We start from the raw sequence: 17,786 nt of genomic DNA on the forward strand, positions 1-17,786 counted from the left end.
AAGCTTACACATCTGTTTTCAAAATTTTCAAGTCTGCTATTTTGGAAAAGTATAAGAAGTCTACAGTGCCCCTACCCACACCTTGGTCTGTGAGACGTGCACGGCGAGTAACAAACCAACGTGCAAGAGAAATGCTTGGAGGGTACCATTGCGTAAGCGGCACAATGACTTGGAAGAGTAAAAAGAAATCTAGCTTGCAAACCTTTGAGATGAATTCTTTCAACAATGTCTACTTAGATGTTGAGAAACTGCAACAAGGAATGGTCAAATTCTATGGCATGAGAGAAGATAGTAAGAGAAAATCCATTATAGCATTGCAGGTTAGTTTATTTCCTATATCATGTTTATCCTAATGATTTCTCTCTTTTGTTGTACAGATTGCAATGGAAAGCTCATATTTGTCATCAAAATGGATGAAGCTCAATTGGTGAAAGAACACAAGTTAGAGAGAGTGAGCATCTGCATTATGAATAAAGCCTTAGCCTTTGTTCAAGGGAACAAAGAAGTAGAGCAAGATTTCTCAGTGCAATCAAAGAAAGATATATGGTGGCTTGCAGCATTTCAGATTCCAAAAGAGTGCCATGAGACATTGAAGTGGGTTCTAAATAGAACAGGAATCCCATCGACGATCCGAAGACAAGAGAAAGGGCAAACATTGACAGTCGATGGCCATGGAACATTTCGAGTTGAATGGTATCTTGCTGGTGATTTGAAAACCCTCAAGTGCTTGCATGGTTATGATACATGGGCAAATGCAATGAACACATGCCTTTATTACATGTGTCGTAAGCAAAAGGCTGGCTTATAATGGGAGAATGTCATTCTATCTTGTAGCCAAACACAAGCTCCCAATCGCCACAAGAAGGATCCAAAGTGGGATCCCATCTTGCCCATCGCACTTGAGAGAGTACACATATGTACTTTACATGGAGATCTGCGCGTACTTGATAAGAAGTTGTATTTGCATCTTGTTTATGCTTGGAATTTAATTCTGCAAGAAGTATTCGCACGGTGCATTGCAGAAGGTGAGAAGTTGCTATCAGAGATGGGATTCCATGGAGGACATGTCAAACTTAAGGAGGATAAGAAAATGTCTAGGGCAACACAGAATCTTCCTACAAAAAAGTGTCCATGGGTGGAGGGAAGGCAAGGAGATTCCTATTGAACCACAATCTTGACAAAGACAAACATACATTGTCTCAAAGCAGTTTGGGTTGGGAATACTGGAAAGCATTGTATGAATGCACGACCAATAAGACTTCTCATCCTCAAGTAGCAACTTTGGGAGCTAAAGTATGGAGAAAGGTAGATGCATTGATAAAATTGCTTCGCTAGGTTCAAATCGATGAGATGTATTATGAAAGGTTCAGGATGGCTGTGAAAGAGTTCATGCAATTAATGGTGAAAGCATGGGGGGAGTCGCACATTATGCATTACATTGTAATCTTGGCACCATCGTAATATTTAGCACTTGCTTTATAAATAGTTTTTGTTGTGCTGAAATGAGTCTCATCATGTTTGCAGCATATTCTCTATGCACACGGACCATGGTTTGTACAAAATTGGGGCCCTTTGTCCATTTGGAATACACAAGGCATGGAGAAGTCACACTATAGAGCCAAGGCAGCCGACTTCAAGAACTCAAGGCATGGTGGTGGTGTCACTCGTAGCAATGCATTGCATGAGATGTTCAACTGGTTTTATAAATCTTTACTAGGAAGGACTTTGAAGTTTGAAAAGGCAAAGGCATCATAACTTGCAAAAGCAGTTCAAATCGTATCAAAGAATAGAAGGCATAGCGCTTGGAAAGCATCCATAGGGAGTCGAGGAGTTGCACGTTGGTTGCAAGCTAGAGTAAGAGAAGGGAGCAGATGGGTCCAACCAGCAGCAATAGAAGCTATGGTGTAATTGTATACAAATATGAAATGAATATATTGCTTATTTTGACCACAATTTGTGGTCACTTTAATATCTTGCTTATTTTGACCACAATTTTTGTACTCACTCTTGGAGTCCAAGGTTTGTGTGAGGTAATGAAATTGGGGAAAGTGGGGACATGGTGAAGGAGGGGGGAGAGAAGGGAGGGGCGTGGGGCGGGGCAAGGGGAGGGGTGGAGTGGTAGCAAGGGTGGGGGGAGGGAGGGATGGGGGAGGGCGACGGGTGTGGGTGAGGCAAGTAGGAGAGAGGGAAATGTGGGGGGGAGGGCGACAAGGGTGGGGGGGATTAGAGGGGTTAAGGCAGGGACGGAGGGCACAATGAAACCCTAAACGCAATTAAAAGGGGTGTCAAAACATGATGGGCCTATAAAAAATGTTAAAAAAAACCCTAACTCTCATTATTCAATGGCAAGAGTGAAGAACACTGCTAGACCCACAAGACGTTGCCTCCACCCTTCCTCCTCTAGCTCCACCACCTCCATGGCATTTGTGCACACGAACCTATCTGAGTCTGGTGTTGCCTCCCCCGACTCTCTTGAGGTCTCCCAGGACTCTCGTGAGCCCTTCCCCAACTCTTGTGAGCCCTCCTCCAACTCTTTTGAGCCCTCCCCAGTTTAAAATTAATCATAAAATCCCCAATTTTTTGAAAAAATTTACCATGAATTGAAAGGAGAAAACATTAAAAGAAATAACATTTTAATTTAATTGTCCATCATCTTTTGAAGCAATAACTAGGATTTGACAAACAAAAAATTAAATGTTGCATTAGTCAAACACATTGTTAGCAATCTTCAAAGTTGCAGGAGGAATGAAATTGGCACTATTGTTGATCTTACCACCGATAAAGGTAAAGTAGGACTCTGGCATGCCATCCTCCATGACCGATGTGACATTCATATTCTTGACATCTCCCTCTTCAACATCAATAGACAAACTTACCCTCGTATTGTCTTCATCATTAGAGTCTAGGGGAAGCCACCGGCCATTTGTTTTCTTCCAGCGCCTATACTGAAAAGCTAAATACAACATTTGGCATGACAAATGGTATCTAATAATCACATTGTCTTTACATGCTTGACATTGAAACACATCACCCTTTTGGTCGCCTGACCTGGTTCCCAAGTAAATCTTCAAGAGCATTTTCATCTACACGCTTGCAGGACCACATAGTTTTTGTTCTATGCATGTGTATATTCTAAAACAAAGAAGCAAAAATGTGTAGAGATTGCAACGGGAAACGCTTGCGGAACTTGCAAATCCTTGAAAAACATAGCAACACTCTTCGAAAATATGCACAAACTCTCAAAACTCACAAACGGAAGAGACAGAACAAGCGTGCTGGGTACAATCTCCCCCCATAGGAGTGGTGCTCTCCTTCCACCTCCTATGTATTTATGTATATTTCTCCAAAAAGCTTCCAAGCAAAAATCATACAAAAGCCTCTGTGCTTTCCTCCATGTACCCTTTTACAAAAAGCCCATCCACCTTCTAGAATAGCTGGCTTTTTCTAAAATTAAAGCTTTTTCTAACTTTAGTTTATACACTTAGCCAAGCCACTAATATTCCAAAATTCAAATATGTACATAAGCTTTTGTAATATAAAAAATTAGGCATAAGCCTTATTCATCCCCGCATCACTAGAGTTGTGCCTACGCACCCAAAATATGGCGGATCATGCTTGCCAGATGCCATCGCTCGATCAATTACTCTTCCCTTGGATTCACACAATCAATAGTAATGAAATATTTCAAGCATAAGATAACCTTGGAATTAATCACCACAATCGATCAACCTTTCAGTATTATAGCAATGCGAAATCAATAAATCACAGATGAATGGTGCACACATGCGACACATACCATCTCATGGTGCACCTAATGCTACACATGAATAAAATCGTACGGATGGTGCACACATGCTACACATACCGTCATCACATAAGGGGTGCACACAATGCTACACACTCATATAGCCACAACCGTATATCTAGCAATGTAGGAGCACACATGCATCACTACAGAACAACAAGCACACATGCATCAACTGTGCGACAAAAATTGCTGGATCTCACTAAACTAAATGCTAAAGGATTAAATTAATGGGAAAATTCCAATTATCGTAACATCCCTCTTGCTTGAAATCACAATTGCCCTCAATTGCGGGACAAAAAAGTAGTCAATAAATCAGGGCACTGGCAAAAATATCGCTCGGGCATCCACTTAGCATCCTCAACGGGGTGGTTCTTAAATGTAAAAAGATAAGTAGGATACGAGTTTCCACGTCTCGTTTGAGTGATTTGTTGATCAATAATTTGGTCTGGCTCTAAGAGCTGGGTCTCTCCTTGAAGCAATAGTGCATTGTCTAAAATAGGTCGAACTGGTGGGTCTCCATGGAAAGGTTTCAAGAGGTGCACATGAAAAGAATTATGAATTTTCCAATCGGGTGATAATTCGAGCCGATAGGCATTGTCATTAATGCGCTTTGAAACTTTAAAGGGACCATAGGACTTAGGGGCAAACTTAACTATAGGGTGTGTCTCAATACTATTAAGTTTGCGCTTCTCAATATGTAACATGACTAGGTCACCTTTAGCAAATACAACTTTCTTTCTACCCTTGTTTGCATACACAGCTTGATCATGCTCGATATTCTTTTTGACAGTAGCCAAAATGCTAGAGAAATCTTCAGTAAATCGATCAGCAGCCTCTACTTGGTGCTTAAGGTGGGTCAATGGAGGAGGAATGGTCTTTCCATAGACAATTTGGAATGGAGATTTGCCTGTAGCAAAGTGCTTAGTGTTGTTGTAGGCAAATTGTAATATGTGTATAAATTTGTCCCAGTTGCCTAGCTGACCAGACACATAAGCACGTAACATGTCACAAATAGTATTTTGTGTGACCTGAGTTTGGCCATTAGACTCGGGATGAAAAGTAGTGGAAAAATCTAACTTCGTACCAAGATTATCAAAGAGTGTGGTCTAGAAGTTACTACAAAATTTACTATCCCGGTCTAACACGATTACTTTTGGAAGGCCATGGTGTATAAAGATGTGCTTGATGAACAAATGAGCAGCCTAAACTGTGGTCAAGGTCTTTTTACAAGGAATAAAGTAAGCCTGCTTGCTAAATCTATCAATGATAGTCCAAATCCTATCAAAACCTGAGCTAGTTATGGGAAATCCAGTAATAAAGTCCATAGAAATTTGCTCCCATGGGCCATCAGGAATTGGTAAAGACATAAGTAAACCTTGATATTTGCCCTTGTAGCTCTTGACTTTTTGACAAATAAGACATTGTGCGACAAAAGTTGCAACATCAACTTTAAGCTTAGGCCAGAAAAAATCTTGAATTACAGTATGATACATAGCAGCAACGCCTCTATGTCCCATGTAGGGTGGCTAATGTACCTCTTCTAGTACCAAGCGTCGAAATGGTGCAGTGACACACAAGCACTTTTCGTAGAATAGATAGTCATTATGAATGGAATATGAGGCCATAGGGGTGCTATTAACTTGCTTAATCTTATGCTAAATTTCTGAAAAGTCTCGATTAGTAGGATAGTCGACCTTCATAGGCTCGAAAGGGTCTCCCTCGATGACTGAGATATTATTTATGCTAGGTCGACGGCTCAGTGCATCAGCAACTACATTGTCTTTGCCTGGTTGATATTGGATCATCGGCTTAAAGCTGTCAATAAAGGCAGCCCATTTAATGTGCCAATCTGAGATCACCGACTGAGTAAGGAGATGTCTAAAACTCTAGTGATCAGTCTTAATGAGTAACTCGGAACCCATAAGATAGTGTTTCTAGAGTTTAAGGGCATGCACCACAGCAACTAATTCTTTATCATACATGGAATAGTTTAGCTTTGCTGGTTTTAATTTAAGTGAATCGAATGCAATTGGGTGGTTATCTTGCATGAGCACAGTCCCAAAACCCTGTCCACTAGCATCAGTAACCATGACAAAGAAGGGTCTCGTAAAGTCCAGCATGGTCAAAACTGGTGTGTGCATCATTGCATCCTTAAGTTGTTGAAAAGCTAAAGTGTGCTGCTCACCCTAAGAGAAAGCACGTCTTATGCAATACTTAGTTCTGTCAATGGACGTGCCTTGTGTGCAAAATTTCTAACAAATCTATGATAGAAACTACACAGACCTAGAAAAGATCGTAACTCATGGATATCTTTAGGTTGTGGCTAGTTTACTATCACTTCTACCTTCTTGGGATCTACTCGAATGCCTTCAGCTGAAATGATGTGTCCAAGATATTCAATTTCAGGCTAGAAAAAAGAACTTTTCTTCGGGTTAGCATACAGTTGGTTCTCACATAAGAGAGAGAAAACAAGATCCAAGTATTTCTCATGTTCCTCCCGACTCTTGCTATAAATCATGATATCATCAAAGAAAACTACCACAAAGTCTTGATAGGGTAGGAAGATATGATTTATCATTGACTAAATGTGGCAGGTGCATTGGTTAATCCAAAAGGCATAACAAGAAATTCATAGTGACCAGTTTGGGTTCTAAAAGCAGTCTTAAAAATATCGGGCTCAATCACTCTCACTTGATGATATCCTGACTTAAGATCGATCTTGCTAAAGATTGTGGATCCTTTCAACTTGTCGAGTAGATCATCAACTCTCGGAATGGGGTATCAATTTTTCACTGTGATTTTATTTAAGGCACAATAACGATGCACATTCGAAAAGTTCCATTTTTCTTCTTGACAAGAAGAACGGGTACCCCAAATGGTGAGCTACTAGGTCGAATTAGGCCTCTAGCCAAAAGATCTTCTATTTGGGATTGAATCTCTTGATGCTCAATAGGATTGTGTCTATATGGTGATTTACACGGTGGTGCACTACCTGGAATAAGGTCAATCTTATGATCCTCAAGTCTAGATTGAGGTAGGCCAGGGGGTAAGTCTTCCATAAAGCAGTTGTCATAGGTAGCTAGAAAAGGATCCAAAGGCTCTTGCTTAGTTTTCTTAGTCTCAAGACTAGCTTCAATCTTATTGACCATAACCAGATTTGTCTTCTCACATTTGCGCAGAGCTCTTTTAGCTTGGGTATGTGACAATATAGGCCAAGAGGGAAGATTCTTGTCGCATTCTAGAGTCATGATCTCAGTGCCTTGAGTCACAGTAATGGTGCATTCAAGATAATCAGGTTTAGCATTATGATCGACATGCCAAGGCATCCTTAGAATGAGATCTTGCTCATGCAAAGGAGCAACTAAGAAATCACGGCTCTTAACTAATGGTCCTAAAGTCACCTCAAGATCCTTAACCATTTGCAAACAATGATAATCCGATCCTTGAAAAGCTGATTTGACTTTATATTTTGTTTTGATGGTTGCAAGCCCTAACTTTTCAACTAAACGTTGTGAAATGAAATCATGGGTGCTTCCATCATCAAATGAGACACTATGTTCTTTTTTGTGCAATAGTGCAGTCATATGTAACAAAGAAGTACGAAAATAAGATGCACTTTTACCTGAATAATGCTTACCTGAAGGGGTGTAGTCAACATCTTCAGTGTCGTTGTCCTCATCCTCGCCCTCTTGCTTGACAGATTTATCATGGGATCCATCATCAATGTAGTTGATCCGCGTGCGGAGTCGTTGCACTGACTATTACCGGTGGTATGTCCATTGGTTCTCCCTCCATTGCCTCCGTTGTTGTTGGTAGCATTCTTTGCTTGGGTACCTGTCTTGTGTGTAGCAAGTGGATTCTTTGGACATTCATAAGAGTAGTGTCCCTTCTCTTTGCATTCGTAACATGTGACAAGTTCTTTGGTTCTTTGATTAATATGTGACTTAGTAGGTTTCCAATTAGACTTACCATCATATCTACCAACTTTACCTCTTACACCCTCCTGCTTGAAGTATGAAGTATGCTTCTTTGCTCGAGGGGTGCGAGTAGCAAAGCTTCTTCCCTGCCTTATTTCTGACTCTAATGCCAAATCCATAGCATCAGAAGCTATAGATGGTCGAAGCATACGTACATCAACACGAATAGTAGGGTGTAAACCCTCAACAAAGGTATGACATTGCCCCTTTCGGGACACTTTCTCAATAGTTTGCAATTAAAGTAGAGAGGAAAGATATTTCTCGGTGTATGCTCCACACTCTCATTATCCAACTGCCTCAATCTTCGCCATTGCCTACGAGTATCCTCTTCAAACTGTGTAGGCAGGAAGCACTTCTTGATTTTATCTTTGAATGCTTCCCATGTCTTTGAAACATGAGTGCTTTTGGCAACCACACTCCACCATAATTGTGCATTGCTTGTCATGTGACTTGGAGCAAGTTTTACCTTCTCAATCTCTTTGTACCGTTCTCCCAAAAAGTATTGATTAAAAGAACTAATCCACGCAAGTAAAGCTTGTCCATCTCTTTTATCGTCATATTTTGGAAAAGAAAAAGTTTTGCGATTAATCTTACCAGACTTCTTCTTATCACGAAGCTTGAGTGCTTTCAAGATGGCCTTTCCTACATTGTCTTCATCGCTAGACTCATGTGAAGGAGTAGTGTCATGATGTCATCGTAGTGAAGTCTTCACATGTCGCTTCTTCTTCCTTTGATGTCTCGTCTTGCTTCTTCCATGCTCACTATCACTGGTGTCTGATGATTTGCTGCTTTCACTTTTTTCATCATCTCTGTCTTTCATAAGCTTCTTTGTGACTTGAATCATCTCTTTTAACACTCGATTTGCACGTTCTTCGTTGGTTTTATGCGTGTCGCACATGTTGCGCATGTACTCAAGTTCCTGCTCAAGGTCCCATGCATGATGTTTCCATGCATCTAATGAATCTTTGGCATGCATAGGTTCCTCGTCCTCAATCAATATAGGTGGCTTCCAAGTTGTCGTCACTTGGCATAGAGCATCTTCAATTTCTTGACGAATTCTTGCCATTCTTCCTTAGTGTCATCGGTGTTGAACTTCTTATTGACCGATGGTGATCGTTTTCCACATCCTCGTCATGATGTAGATCTTCAGGATAACCTATCTCTGATGGAATACGCCTTCCAAACATAGTTAAGTATATGCACGGTGCAAAGAAGAAATCACTATGAAAGGAAATACACACAAACACAAGACTTATCTCAATTTAGTTTCCAATCTTTGAAAGTGGCTATTTGTCGAATAGTATCTCTGTGGGCTCTCAAACTCACATGATTCCAACAAGTGAATCCACGTTGTATGGTACAAAGCAAAGCTCATGTCCGAATAGCACTTGTAGACTGCCTCTTGCTCTTGTGTACACTTGCTTTTGAGATTCTCCTCTTCCAAAATCTGTTGGGTTGCTCCCTTGTTTGCACTTTTGCCTTAAAGGATATCTTTATGACTAGAAACTTCAAAGAATAGAGCAACAAAGTGACTTGACCTAGTGGATAGTCACCAATTGTTAAGCGGACTTGAGCTAGAACAATATCGGGATGGGGGACCTCCCGAGAAGTTTTAAGAGCAATCTCCCAAGGCTTCCTTGCGTGCAGCCAATGGTGCCTTCGGTGCCAGGTATGCCTTGGTCACTACTTCGAGGCGTGGGTGTGCGTTCACAGACTTCGACCTGCCTACGTATGGCTGACTTCTTTTGATGCGATTTTTTTTTCTTCACCGCACGTTTTCCTGCCTTTGATCTGTTCTCTGCTGTTTGCTTCTATTGCTTCGAACTTCGTTGCGCTCTTGTATGCAGTGTTCGCAATCTGATGCGTGTTGCAATTTCTTGTTCGAGGACGTGAGGTGCGTGTGCTTCCTGTGCTATGGACGATGAAACCTTGGCTCTAATACCACTGCGATGGGAAATGCTCGTGAAACCTGCAAATCCTTGAAAAACATAGCAACACTCTTTGAAAATATGCACAAACTCTCAAAACTCACAAACGGAAGAGACAGAACAAGCGTGCTTGGTACAATCTCCCCTCATAGGAATGGTGCTCTCCTTCCACCTCCTATGTATTTATGTATATTTCTCCAAAAAGCTTCCGAGCAAAAATCATACAAAAGCCTCTGTGCTTTCCTCCATGCACCCTTTTATAAAAAGCCCATCCACGTTCTAGAATAGCTGGCTTTTTCTAAAAATAAATCTTTTTCTAACTTTAGTTTATACACTTAGCCAAGCCACCAATATTCGAAAATTCAAATATTTACATAAGCTTTTGTAATATCAAAAATTAGGCATAAGCCTTATTCATCCCCGCATCACTGGAGTTGTGCCTACGCACCCAAAATATGGTGGATCATGCTTGCCAGATGCATCGCCCGATCAATTACTCTTCCCCTGGATTCACACAATCAATAGTAATGAAATATTTCAAGCATAAGATAACCTTGGAATTAATCACCACAATCAATCAACCTTTCAGTATTATAGCAACGCGAAATCAATAAATCACAGATGAATGGTGCACACATGTGACACATACCATCTCATGGTGCACTTAATGCTACACATGAATAAAATCGTACGAATGGTACACACATGTTACACATACCATCATCGCGTAAATGGTGCACACAATGCTACACACTCATATAGCCATAGCCATATATCCAACCATGTAGGAGGAGCACACATGCATCACTACGGAACAGCGAGCACACATGCATCAACTGCGCAACAAAAAATGTTGGATCTCACTAAACTAAATACTGAAGGATTAAATTAATGGGATAATTCCAATTCTCATAATAGAGGCAGAAACCAAGATAACCTTGCCCATTTGGATCCAAATGTAAACTTCATGGCCATGCCCATATCCTTTGCAATGTTGTCCTTGTGCGATTGCCATGTCCTCGAGTCCACATTGCTGCTACAATCCATGTCTTGAAGTTGTGGTGGTGTAGCAATGGTTTACAGATGGCCATAGCTTGATGATGTCATTGGAGTGATGTATGTTGCATTATACCAATACACATTCTTCATTTGTAAGGAGGCCAACTTTTCCCAGGATGCAGTTGCTTAAATCCTCATGAATTGCATTGAACTTGCCTATGAATGATTCAACTGGTTCCCACTCCTCGAAGTCCGAAGGGAAAACATCTGCCACCATGAATAAGAGCTCTTAGAAACCAAACACAAAATTTTCAAATAGACTCATTACACTTACACGTGAAAAAGGCACATAGATAGAAAGGCTCATAGTGTGATGGTATCCTAGATTGATTGAATGATGGAGGAAACCGCATATCTTTTCCCATGTAAACATATTGCACTTTTGCAAGCCATCCTTTCTTCCCAAACTTGAACTTCAAGATGCACCCCTTCCACTCATGCAAGATGTCACCTCTCTTGCTCTTGGGAAGCTTATGTGGACCTTTGGTCGATCCTTTCATCATTATCCAGTCATTTAAGCTGTAGATGCAAAGGATACATTCATTCAATGCATTTCTGGTGTTGTGGAAGACACAAGAGGTCACAGCATTGTGTGGTCTTGTAGCCTTGCTCCTCACCATGCTTGTAGAGGTTGCAAGAACAAGAATGGGACTCCTACACAAGGCAATGCAGCTCCAACAGAGGTACAAAAGAGGGAGAAGAAGAGGGACAGAGTAGCAGCAACAGAGGCACGGGAGAGGGAGAAGGAGAGGGACAGAGTAGCTCCAATAGAGGCACAAAAGAGGGAGAAGGAGAGGGATAGAGCAATAGCAACAGAGGCACATGAGAGGGAGAAGGAGAGGGATAGAGCAGCTCCAACAGAGGCACAAAAGAGGGAGATCGAGAAGGACAGAGCAGCACCAACATAGGCACAGGAGAGACAGAGAGAGAGAGAGAGAGAGAGAGAGAGAGAGAGAGAGAGAGAGAGAGGAGCTGCAGCAAATAGGCCAGAGCAGGAGGGAGCAAAGAAAGAGGGGGAAGAGGGAAAACGCGTGGGATTTGGTTCAAATGGAGAGATTTGGCACGCTAGACCAGAACACAGGGGGGCAAAGGCCCTAGAAAGAGAGAGGGGAGAAGGGAAATTCGCCAGAAGGGCCCTACCATCCCATTGAAGGTAGTTTTGGGCTCATGTGGGGGAGGTGCACCTGGTAAGAGGGTCAAACATGGGTTAAAAGGGGGGGGATGGTTTGGGTGGTCCCTAGTGTAAGGGGAGCAACCAATAGGGGCTCTCTACAAGCCTGCCCCACCCTCCACCTCAACATACCTTTGCCCCACACCTTCTAGCACTCTCATTGGTACACCTCAAATCACTCTCTAATCCCTTGAAATTAGGAAACACTAATTGGAGGCCCTTTTGAGACCCCATTTCTCCCCTAATGGTATCAGAGAACAATTGGATTTAGAGTAGGGGGCCTTGCAAATCATGTCTTTCAAAAAATAACTCTTCAAGTTGAGAGCCCAATTGAGGTCCTTGCCAAAGGAAAAATACAACATGTGGAGATTCCCCTCCATGTATTCGAGTTGAATGTTGTAAGCCCATTTCAATAAGGATAATCCGTCATAAAAGGTTCAAGATTCAAGAGTACCAAAGGATGGCCTCTCACACGGAGTTATTGCTTGAGTAGAAATTGGAAGATGCAAGTAGACTCACACCGGTAGGCCCTATCACACCACAACTTCTCAAAGAGATGCAAAAGATTAGCAAGAGACAGGAGGAAGGAGGAAGAGGAGGATGTCATAGAATCTTAAACGAGCAAATTAGGATTCAACTAATTTTGTTTAGGCTAAAGGCTTGAGGATATGTGCCCAAGGATTTGGAGGGAAAGAAAAGTAGAAATGGAAATGCATATCCACTCTACGGAAGGAGAAGAAACTATGAAATAAAACCTCAGGAATTTTGAACTCTTGATTGCACATTGCACAGCATTGTAGAGGCTTTTGAAATTTTATGCATTTTGAGCATTTGGAAATTTGGAGAGGGGGCAAAGAAGCTCAATTCTTGGTAGAAAGCAAAAGGGGAAGCCAACATCACCAGAGCTCCAAGTAGGACGAAGCTCAACCTCCTCCACACATCAAGCTCTTCTTCTTCCTTGCTCAGTTGTTACTAGAAAGCAAAATGGGGAACCACCATTACCATAGCTGATCTCTGTAGAGCTTACATTTCTCTTTTCATGTTTTCGTGTGTAGATGGTCACAAATTCGGATGCCAAATGCGCCATGGGCAGCCTAGGAGCTTTGAGGACATTGACGCTACTCACACACTCTCTCTCATACACACACACACACACACACACAGAGTTGTGTATGCATTCCTAACGCTTAACCAAGATCCAACTTGAAATTTTCAGAGCGGGTCTCTAACCCGTCATAGATAGGTCATGCTACTCATGTGTACTAAAAACATAAATTGTGCCATGGTGAATTGCATTCTTACTCCAATGTAAAAAAATACATTCGCAACTTTCCTCTATAGGAAGTGAGTACAACCACATCACTCATCAATGTTGGCATCTAAAAGCATGCACAAGAGGCACTTGTATCGCAACACACATATGTAAAGATATAAATTGAACTTAAGACACAAAATTGTAATGGTTGTTATGCTAACATTTTAGATTAGAGGCTTGTACCTTGTAACATTCATAATACAAGAAAGTAATTTTGACTATGCATTCATCTATTAAGACTCCAATTTCATGCTCATATCATGGACTAGAATGGTTCTTATGAGGATGTCTACATTGAAGTATTTCATCACACTATGCTCAAACAAATGCATGCTTGAATAGCAAGGCATGAAGACAAAAAATGCTTACTTGCTGTGGCACCTAATAGAATCCTCATGATGAAAGAGAGTTTTAACAAGGTGAAAATTTCACTAGACGTGCCAGAGGCAATGGGACCACCTCACGCTTAGATTAGGACAACCTTTAAATCCCCTCCCTGAAGGCATTCATTTAAAGCCCTTGAGAAAGGCAAAACAAACTCTTAGGCATTTGTGGGGGCATGCTGAAAAACACACCAGAAACAAAATTCAAGCTATTTTTGTAATACATTTCGCTAAAGAAGAAGAGAAGTCTGAGCTAAAAGCACTCCCCACTGCAGTGGAAAAGCACATTAACAAAGTTGCTAGTCTTTTGCTGAAGCACTATCATGGTGGATCCAAAGTCCAGGATTCACATTTGACAAACAGAATTCCAAACTGAAATCTACACAACCACGCAAACCTTATCAACATTGTTGCTCATTGCAGCGCTCGCAATTGAAATATATCATGGCTGCAACATACTTCCAGTTTGTGCTTACACACTTGCCCACCTGCTTCTTTTCAGACCCCCCGACTGACCGATTTCATCGGCTTCTCAGGCAGGCGATTCCCCTGCTCGTCGTAGAGAATAAGACCAGAAAAAGCAGGGCGCTGGCATCTCTCCCCCATAAGAATCGTCCGCTGCCACACTGATTGACCCTGCGTTTGCGCTGCTTCTTTCTCCGATACATGTTGCTCTTTCGAAGCCGCCTGTCCTTGGCTTGCCACAGCATCCTTAGACGCTTTGTTAGACTGTCTCGTAGGAGAATCACCACCGTCGCTGGACATCTTGTCCCCGATCCGCTTGCGCCTAGACAACGCGCAGAGGCTCACGATCATGACTGTCGCACATAAACCCACTAGAAATCCGGACAAAGCAACCAAAGCGCTGCCAGTGGCATGATGAGAGTACGGCGTTGGAAGCCATCTTGCCATTCGGACTCAAATATGAAACCCAAAAACAAACCAAGTCACAGTTAACGCCGCCTGCCTTCTCAGCAGAAGGCCTCAAAGACTCGTGAATGAAGGTCACGCCTTCAAAGAAACCGCGCCCAAGCAGAGCGGAAATTATCCGAAGAGGAGCGCCAAGTTGGACGGCCTCAACAGCAGAAGATGATAACTACGCAGTTGCAAGACCACTCTTGGTCTAGACCGCTCTCAGCAAGGCCTTCCGGAAAGGCTTTTCTTGGCGAAGCCACTGAAGCAAGGTAAACAGAGGACTGAGGGGAGTGCGGCGGTCGAAGCCGGCCTGCAGGCCCGTGAAGCGCTAGTTAGAATCGAGCAGAACAGCGATGCCTATATGATACAACCAGCTTCCCTTTGCAGGATTTGGACGCAGCTAGCCTTGAAGTTGTCGCCGGCGAGCAGCAACTTGCAAGTTCAAAGCCCCGCGTACACCGACGTTGGGAACAATGACGAGTGAGGATAATCGTAGCAGCGACGCGTGCGGACGGCCCCCACGGGCGATGCGTGTAGCGTCCCAGTTCCTGGCATTTGTTTTCTTTCACAGGCCGTCCTTTCTTTCAGTCACAGCTGCATGGAAGCACAAAAACCAGCATGCAGCAAGCAAGCTGGCGATGGATGAGGATGATATGTGTCGAGAGCCCACACAACTCCATACGGAACAGCTGTAGCAGCTCTGTGATTTCGCCGGAGCCAGCCAGTGTCACTGGAATTTGAGAGTTAACAATACAAACTGCAAGCATCGATGTCACGGGCACATTTTCTCAGTCACGCTTCAATTCGGGACCCAACCACGGAGCCTACAGCGAAGCTTTCCATAGTCACGCTTCTTTTAAAGAGGATGGCAACCCCTCTCTCTCTCTTTTCTCTTTTAGGATGGCAACACTTGGACCTCAACCCCCCCTCTGTCTCTCTCTCACTCTCTCTCTTTCCCCCTCCTTCGTCGTCTATGTCTCTGTCTGTCTTGTCTCTCTCGGTCATTCGATCATCTCTCTCTCCCTCACTAGCCCCTCTCCTCTCTCTCTCTGTCTCTCTCGTTTCGCTCATTCAATCGATGCGTTCAGGCTCCCTCCAGAGAGAAGCGACAAAGAATCGCTTGCTGAAAGATTACGGAGCGGGCAGCACATCACCATCGCATCTTCATGGTCCCTTGGCGCGTATAGCTGGGTAACTACAGGCCAACTTTGAACTAAGTTCCAATTGGTTTTTCAAACAATGAGAATGATATTTAATCATTCATAAGACCTGCCCAAGATAAAAAAGCAAACAAAAAGGAAATGGTGTGGAAGAAGACTACACTAGAGAGAGAGAAAGAGAGGGGAGGGAGAAAAGGTGAAGATGGTGTGTAAGAAGAAAAGTTGAGGAGATAAAGAAGGGGAGAGAGAGACAGAGAGAGAGAGAGAGACTCAACCACTTTAAAGTCTTCATTCAAGTCCAATGAAGAAGAGTCAAGATATTGTCCAATAGTAAAAATGTACTTTCAAAAATTCTAAAAATGCCTAATTTTTGCTTTGCCAAATTTGAGGCGTTGCTAAGGCTACCTTGAGGGAGGCCAAAAAGTTGTAGTCCAAAATATAACGTGTTTTTAAAATTGCAAAAATAGATCTCTCACATAGAGTCATACGCCTCTTTATCTTTCCAAAGCACCCTCTCCAAATCAACGCCTTTAAGGAGCTCCTACTCAAAAATGCCTCAAGACTGATAGTGAGGCTCGAGAGGCTAAAGTAAAGTGAAGGAGAGGACAAAATGGGAACTAAACCCCAAAAATGGAGGAAATAAAAAGAGGAGACTAGGGCACAATGGGAGAAAAAGATAGGTTTAAGGTAGTAGTTGAACATCTTTAAGACACCAAGAGACAACACTTAGGACGATTATCTTACCGTCACACATGAGAGGAAAGGAAGAAAAAGAGACATGAGAGAGAGAGAGAGAGAGAGAGACATGTAGATTTTGAGAGGTGGAATGGAGGCAAGGCTCAAACCATCCACATTAACCATCATGATGATGGAATTAATCTCATGGCCCACATCCAACTTTTGCATGTGGTGACTACCATAATAGTGGCACATGTTGACCACCTCAATGGTACACATCAACCACGACCCCAGCTTGGTGGCCCAAGTAAACCATCACAATGGTCTTATTGCACGACACGTGTTTCAATGTAGGCCACAGTGGTACATGTCGATCGAGCCGATGGCCCAAGTCAAACACATTGGTAGTCTTGGATGACACATAATCACCATCGTGGTTCTTCTAGATGTGACATAAAGTATCGATATCAAATTAGTGCCAAAATAAATGTTTTGTTATTGTTGTGGATTAGAGTGTGGCCAACCCCTAACTCACCCTTTTGTGTGTGTGTGTGTGTATTATGGTAGGGTTCTACACAAAAGCTTAAATTAGGATAATATGCCTTTTTTCTTTTTGTAGGAGACAAGGGAAGGAAACTAACCCTAAGCACTTGATACTTTTTAGACTAACAACTCATTTAGCATGTCTTTCAAAGGGTACTTTAGGATGAAACCATTACATATGTCCTAACCCTTACCATCCTTCATGATATCTCTTAATAAACATTGACCCCCTTGTGAGAATTAGCTTAAAGAGCATCTAATGTACAAATAGTCACTATTTGAGGTGGAGAATATCACATACGCTAAAGCGTGACAAGAGATTTGCAAGATTCCTTTTTAGTGTACAACACAATGATGGATTAGCAAGTCTAATTCTTCCTTTTGGCTCAGTGTGTCGTATACCTCTAACACCACTACCAAGGCTTGGAGAATTCCTTTATAGTGCCAATGAACACTGAAGGAGGGTGTGATTTTTTGGTAAGCTTTTTATCGTGAGCTTTTTAGAGACATCAATAAAATTTATGAGCTTGTATTACGTCCCCCTCCCATATGTACAAATCCCAGAGACACTTTATTTGTATGTTTAAAGAAATTTTGACAAATGTTAACCTCTTTTTCTTTTACAAAATACTAATACTCCTAAGTAGTGTATAATCTTTTCTAAACAAGAATGAATATATAGATTAGCAATGAAATTCTCATTACATTAAATTTTTATCTTTAATAAGGATTTGGCATACCCTTAATCTGATATAATCATAATCATATCATATATGGTAATGAAGGCTATGTATGAGTAGGAGCACATCATCAACATATATGATAATGAAGGCTATGTATGAGTAGGAG

The 17,786-nt window shown here is 42.0% G+C and overlaps 1 protein-coding gene across 1 annotated transcript; it reads right to left on the reverse strand.

Annotated features, from left to right (window-relative positions):
• Window positions 1-13,840: 13,840 nt before the first annotated feature.
• Window positions 13,841-15,296, reverse strand: LOC147906257 (uncharacterized). The gene has a single exon (XM_087383835.1). The coding sequence runs from the start codon at window positions 14,551-14,553 to the stop codon at window positions 14,140-14,142; it is 414 nt and encodes a 137-aa protein (XP_087239961.1). The 5' UTR covers window positions 14,554-15,296; the 3' UTR covers window positions 13,841-14,139.
• Window positions 15,297-17,786: the final 2,490 nt, after the last annotated feature.

This window comes from Dipteris shenzhenensis, chromosome 1 (assembly GCF_047967505.1).
Source record: "Dipteris shenzhenensis isolate YYH24624 ecotype China chromosome 1, Dip_SZ_1.0, whole genome shotgun sequence".
Classification (NCBI taxonomy): Eukaryota; Viridiplantae; Streptophyta; class Polypodiopsida; order Gleicheniales; family Dipteridaceae; genus Dipteris; species Dipteris shenzhenensis.